We start from the raw sequence: 7007 nt of genomic DNA, 5'->3' as shown, positions 1-7007 counted from the left end.
TTTGGCCCATCATACCCACACTAGTTCAATTACCTCGTGCCAATCTTCTACCTTTTCTCCATATCCCTACGTAGCATTTCTATTGAAATAATCATCCAATGCCCACTTGAATGCCTCAATGCAACCTGCCTTGACCATTTCCAGGTGGTGAATCATACAATCTATACAGTGTAGAAAGAGGCCATTCGGCCCATCAGGTCAACATAGATTCTCCAAAGAACATACCACCCAAGACCCCCACCCCATCGCTGTAACCGTGTATTTGCCATAGCTAATCCACCTAGCCTGCACATCCCTGGACACTCGTGCAATCCCACACTCAGTGTGTGAACAAGATTTTCCTCACTACATCCTTGCGTTGTTTGCACATCACTTTAAATCTACGGCCTCTACACAAGAACAGTTTCTTCCTCTCTATCCAACCTGCTCATGATTTCGAAAACCTCAGTCAAATCTTCTCTCAGCCTTCTTCTCTCCAAGGAAAACAGTCCCAACTTCTTCAATCTCTCCTCATCACTGAAGTTTCTCATTCCTGGAATCATTCCTGTATATTGTTTCTGAGGCACAGTCTTTCAGTGTACATGTGAAGAGGCTCCAAGATAATTTTTTTTACTACAAATGACATCCTCGATGAGCCTAATAATCCAGCTAAATCAGGTTGTGGGGAGGAAAAGAAGGAGACTTTCAACAAAAAAGTATATAAACTTTTTTTTTTAAGTGCTGCTTACAAAATTTCCTCAAGGTCCCCTTACTTTTATTTGCAGAGGCTACTTTTTCAATCTCATTCTGTCCTTTATTGGTGATGCACTCACTGTATGATGTAGTAACATTGGTTTCTGTACTTGTATTGTCCTGTGGGGCGTTCGGACTGACAGAGAAGCAGAACTAAAAGAATTCATCAATATCCCCAATGACCATCTCAGCTCTATTAAACGTAAAGCTGCAAGGCAAAGGAAAGCTTTCATTTCCTGTCTACCACAATGTTGAAAGATAACAGGCATAAACGTTAGCATCAATTGCTTTTTCTTTCCTAAAAATTAACTAACACACATTTCAAAAGGACATCATCCTAACCACACGTTCCATGGACTGGTAAAGTTACAGTTAAACAGTTTGGCTTTTAACACTGTTTCTGCATCTCAAGTAATTGACAATATGTGAAATGCTTTGATAACAGACAAACGCAAATCTGAACTGATACAGTCTTCTTACAATAACATCCACAATATTTTTCTGCCATACAGTATTTCCTGATCTTCTTTGACTTTAAACTACAAACTGAACATTCACGAGCATGAAATCCATCATCTCAGTGACTATTCAAGTTCTCTGGGATCCTGGTTGGCCAAGTATTCCATTGCTGAGTCTTTTGCAGCAACTTTCCCTCACCCCAAACAAAATACAGCCTCATCCACTCACAATCTCTCCTGACCCCTGCCATTGTACAAACTTTCTCTCCAAACTTTTGTATTGTGTTTGGGTCATAGGCAGATGGATTATGCCCTACCCAGAGTTAAGTTCAAGCAATAAAGGTTTTTGGTTCCAGTGAAATATTACAGCAAATTCACCTTAGCGCATCCATCACTCCTCTTGAGGAAGGGTGTTCCATAGTTCCAGACAAAGTGTGACAAAATATCCAACTTGTATAACAGTAACTCGGTACAAAACATTAATTGTGCAATACGTTGTATCCAATAAGGTTAAGCTGAAATGCGATGCTTCCCCATGCAGAGTAGATGCTGACATCTCACCTTTTAGATAATGGTGAGGAAAAACTGAATTTGCCTCACACACTCCCTGTGCCAGTGATCAAAATTATGCTCAGACAGAATGTGAAACTTACTTTGATTTTTAATATTTCAAATCCCGAACCTCCAAATAAAGGAAAAGCAATGCAGATGTAGAAGATGTGAAATTATAACAGGAAAGGCCAGAGAAACTCAGTAGGTCTGGCAGCTTCTGTGGACAGAGAAACGAAGTTAACATTTTGAGTCCATAGTGATTCACCTTCAGGAATTACTAAGCAGAGACATATTGGACCCAAAACGTTAACTCTGTTTTTCTATCCATAGAAATACTGAGTTTCTATGACACTGTCTCCAGCACTCACGTTATCTGCACCAAATGCACTGATGGGATTTAATTTTGCCTGTGTGTAAGTACATTGTGTACAGCCACAAGAGCACATCAGAGAGTGTGAATTCTGTGGTGAATAACTCATCTCCTGTCCCCTTGTGTGTGTTCATCATCTACATGGCACAGAACAGACGTTTGATGGAAAACTCCCCATTTGGGTTACATGCCAACAACATTCAAGAATCTCAACACCATCACGGATAAACTAAGTCACATGATTGGCTCTACAACTACCACCCTTAATATCAATTCCTTCCAGATCTGACACACAATGGTAACAGTGTTAATCATCTTCATAATACACTGCAGGAACTCACCATGGCCCCTTTGACAGCAGCTTCCAATCCGGAGACCTCTAGCCGCTAGAAGGACAGGATCAACAGATGCATGAGATCACCTCTACCTGCAAGTTCCTCTCCCAACCCCATACTATCCTGACTTGGAAAATAATCACTGCTCCTTCACTGTCGCTGGGTTAAAGTCCTGGAAACCACACCCCCCGCACACACACAAAGAGTACTGTCAGTGCCCCTCATATTTATTCCCCACTCTTCTCTGAAAACTGCAGTGATTCCAGAAGGCAGTTCATTACTACCTTCTCAAAGGAATTGGCTATAATTGCTAGTCTTCCAGTGGCACCCACATCCATTAATAAGTAGATTTTTTTAAAAGAAGACATTGGAAGACCATTGTAAAGATGAGGTGACATCTAAATTACTTTCCTCAGCAGAGGGAGAGCCCAACAGGGAGGATATAAATCTCTTTTTACATGTAGCTGAGCTGCCAGTCACAGCAGATGACATTGGTAGAACAATCTGTAGGAACGCTGTATTGTTAAGGGTATATGTCTAAATTGAAAATGGATGGCCAATACAGATAATGGATTTAGAAATCAGAACTTCTTTTTATGCATATGAATCAGCTGTCAATTGATAAAGGGTGTGTTATGTGAGAAGTTAAGAGTTACAATTCATGAAAATTACAAATAATAATTGGTATGTGATTTTCATGATCAACACCGAGGAAGAGTTTGATAAAGAGTCTTGAGAAGCTATCTTTGGTGGCCAGGATTGGATAAGGACATAAAAGATACAGTGGAACAGGGTAGAGTATATCATGCCAAAGAAAAAGAAGCCTCCACTGATACATTTGAAACTATGGAAATGGCCAGCGACTGTATGGTAAAGACTGCAGCTTTTCATTACATCAGATAGCCAAAGTGGAACTGAAGAGTTTCCAATGAATCAACTAGCAGAACTCAAGACATGTTGCGTTGTTTGATCATAAGGTCGTAGAATGTAGAAGCAGAAATAGGCCATTCAGCCCCTGCAGCCCAAGGGTATCAATGTGGACTTCACAAGCTTCAAAATCTCCCCTCCCCCGACCGCATCCCAAAACCAGCCCAGCTCATCCCCGCCTCCCTAACCATTCCTCCCACCTCAAGCCCCACCCCCATCTCCTACCCACTAACCTCATCCCGCCCCCTTGACCTGTCCGTCCTCCCTGGACCGACCTATCCCCTCCCTAACTCCCCACCTACACTCACCCTTACTGGCTCATCCCTGCCTCTTCGACCTGTTTCCTCTCCACCTATCTTCTCCTTTATCCATCTTCTATCCACCTCCCCCTCTCTCCCTATTTATTTCAGAATCCCCTTCCCCTCCCCCATTTCTGAAGAAGGGTCTCGACCCGAAACGTCAGCTTTCCTCCTCCTCTGATGCTGCTTGGCCTTCTGTGTTCATCCAGCTCTATACCTTGTTATCTCTCATTCAGCCCATTGACTCTGCTTTGCCATTCAATGGGATCATAGCAGATCTGATCATTCTTAACTCCACTTTCCCAACTTTTCCCTGTAACCCTTGATTCCTTTAGTGATTAAAAATCTGTCTATCACAATCTTGAATATAATTAGTGACTCAGCCTCTACAGCCCTCTAAAAAGGTAAATAATTCCATAGATTCACATCCCTCAGCGAAGAAAGTCCTCATCTCTGACTTAAACGGACAACCCCTTACACGGTGATCATGCCCCGTAGTCCTAGACTTGCCTACAACCTCCCCACATCCACCATGTAAAGTCACCTAAGAAACGTGTAGGTTTCAATAAGGTCACCTTTCATTCTTCTTCCACCAAGTACATGCCCAAAGTACTCAGTTTCTCCCTTTTGACGGATCCTCCATAAGCAAGGGCAACTGAGCGAGCCTTCTCGGGAATGCCTCCAATGCCAGTATATGTTTCCCCAAGGGGCTCAAAGGTGTTCACAGTATTCCAGCTGTGGTCTGACTATTGCCATATGATTGCACTTTACTGCTAACTTATACATTCGCATGGGAGTCAGTTAGCTCGAATGGCTGGTTTGCAATGCAGAGAGACACCAACAAAGTGGGTTCAATCCCTGCACTGACTGATGTTACCATGAAGGACTCTCCTTCTCAACCTATTGCCCTCACTGAGGCATAGTGACCCTCGGGTTAAACCACCACAAGTCATCTCTCTCTAATGACAGAGTAGGACTATAGCAATTTCCCCTTTACCCTTGTATGTTCCAAGAGGAAATTGTATGGGACAATGTACCTTAGTATTATTTAGGACAGTTTTTGTAAGTGTGAATCGCGAAAAACCTATAAACACCGTCACGTCATCCAGCTTTCGAATGAAGCAGCAGAGCCCATGGCACAAGCTGTTCTGGTCATTTCAAACCAAGGCTCGATACAAATTGGAAGAAACAGCAGATGCCAAGAATTCACAAACTGGCAACTTCTCTGTTTAACATAACATACTTCACGTCACTGTCAGCCTAATGCCAGCTGCTGGTTTTGCAGAAGACAAACTAGATTCCGATTTTCAGGGCTGAAGCCACATTTAGAACACTCCGTAGCAGAGAAATAATCCAGGCAAAACAAGAAGCTGAGCAGTAATAGAAGAGAGAGAAAGACAGTCAGAAATTAAGTTGAAAGAACACTATCGTAAGTGGCTGCCTGGATGACTTGTGAAAATATGTGGTGTTGGCCCATATTTGGACAAGATATTTGGTTAGGGAAAAATCAGTTTTATGCAAATAGGTCATGTTTTATCTTTGGAGGTTCACAAAGAAGGGAGTTGGGAAGAATCAAACAAGTCTGATGAATTGGATAGTCAGGATATGAGACCAGCTCAGAGCCGAATCAGAGATGAATGCCTGATAAAGAGTGAAATTCAACTGAAGGTCAAAGGAAATATCCATCCTTGTTTGAGAAAACTTCTCCTCAGACTCAGGTCAAGTCATGTCCAGGTCCTTCCTGATTTCTCAAAGTTTAGATCACGAATTGAGAGATCTGCAAGAACAGGAAACCGAAGGTTAAATTAGATTTGTGAATAAATGAGAAATAATAAATGTATGGAGGTGGTGGCATCTGGATGAGCATATGAATAAGAAGGCTTTAGAGGGGTATGGGCCAAATGATAGCAAATAGAACTAGATCAGTTTAGGATATCTGGTAAGCATGGATGAGTTGAACCGAAGGGCTTGTTTCCGTGCTGTATAACTCTACCCGGGTACAAACTGCAATAAACCTGTTCAGTTGGGTACTTGACTTTGCCATGGGGCACATTACCATTTTAGGAAAAGGCCTCAAGGCTATCAGTAAAAAACATAGCTGCCCTTGATGTTTAAACTCTGCCTCTCAGCAGGAGAATAACTCCTCATTTCTCAAAACAGCTAAGAATTAAATACTTTGCAAGAACAGGAAATCACAGAGGCACACTTCATAAAAACAAAATGTGCAGTTGTTATAGAGCCATTCACAACATCAGGACAGCCCTTAGCACTTCAAAAGTAGTACGACATTGAACTGAGAAGCATAGTCACCATCATAATGTAGGAAGAATGCTAGCCCAGCAAACTCCCTCAGACAGAAGCATAAGGCAGAATCCTCCCAGACTCCGAACAATGTGGGCTCTGGTCAGAAATTTAGGGAAACCAGGAGAGATGTCCAGCAAGATGCATCTTGGATGCTGAGAAATGATTCTCATCAGAGCAGTAAAAGGCTTATTATCAGGAATTAATTGCTCATTATCATTTAATCCTACCTCATTAATATGCAGTCTCCCATCTTCCAGATAGAAACTGGATGTTAAAAATTCCCAAAAACACAGCCGGTACCTGGCGACTTCAGCTTGCTCTTCCAGACTTCCATCTTGGAGACAGAGCACAAATCAGAGTGCACACTCCATGGGCAGTGACTATATGCACCCCACAACCAAGGACGTTGATATCCATTGATAAATTCCAGCCTCTCTGCATCATCATGGTACTTCTATGATTCACTTACAGTGCAACACCTCTCATATCAATCCTGCAAGCGGAGTCAGGCACCCAGCTCATGGATTGGACCAGGGTTGCATCTCGGGATTGCACGCTTGCTTCCCAATGCTTACAAACTTTGGTCACTTCAATGCTCACAGCATCTCTGCTTGTCCTTGCAGTCCTGGCAAGGGCAGCCTTGAATATCAGGCCAGGGGCTTTGGCACAGTTAGTCAGTCAGCTGTCCTGTGTGGTCTGGATCCTCCCCTTGGAGCAGAATGTTAGGCAGTCCAATGCCCATCCTGGCTCTTTCTGTCATATTGTGGGCTGAGAGATGTCCCGAGTGAGGAAGTAGGTAGCACAAAGAGCATATCCTGAGTCAGTGAGTAAATAACTCAGAGGGCATGCAGGATTAGTGACAATACGGTGGGTGAGAGAGCAGGCAGGTGGGGGGAGATGTTGCTGGCAATAGTGATAGTGGTTGACTATAAGCATTAGAACATAGAACATAGAACGTAGAACATAGAACATTACAGCGCAGCACAGGCCCTTCGGCCCTCGATGTTGCGCCCACCTGTGAAACCAATCT

General features: G+C 42.9%; 1 protein-coding gene across 1 annotated transcript in view; it reads right to left on the bottom strand.

Moving 5' to 3' along the window:
* Positions 1-4251: 4251 nt before the first annotated feature.
* Positions 4252-7007, bottom strand: part of fbxo18 (F-box DNA helicase 1) — a 64643-nt gene continuing 61887 nt past the window's right edge. Inside the window, exon 20 of the mRNA XM_048609997.1 lies at positions 4252-4419. Within this exon, the coding sequence (XP_048465954.1) occupies positions 4252-4419 (168 nt within the window). The remainder of the gene's footprint in view (positions 4420-7007) is intronic.

The sequence above is a fragment of the Rhincodon typus genome, chromosome 22, assembly GCF_021869965.1.
Source record: "Rhincodon typus isolate 14 chromosome 22, sRhiTyp1.1, whole genome shotgun sequence".
NCBI classification, from domain to species: Eukaryota; Metazoa; Chordata; class Chondrichthyes; order Orectolobiformes; family Rhincodontidae; genus Rhincodon; species Rhincodon typus.
Note: the sequence above shows the minus strand (reverse complement) of the source record. Positions and strands in the feature narration are given on the sequence as shown.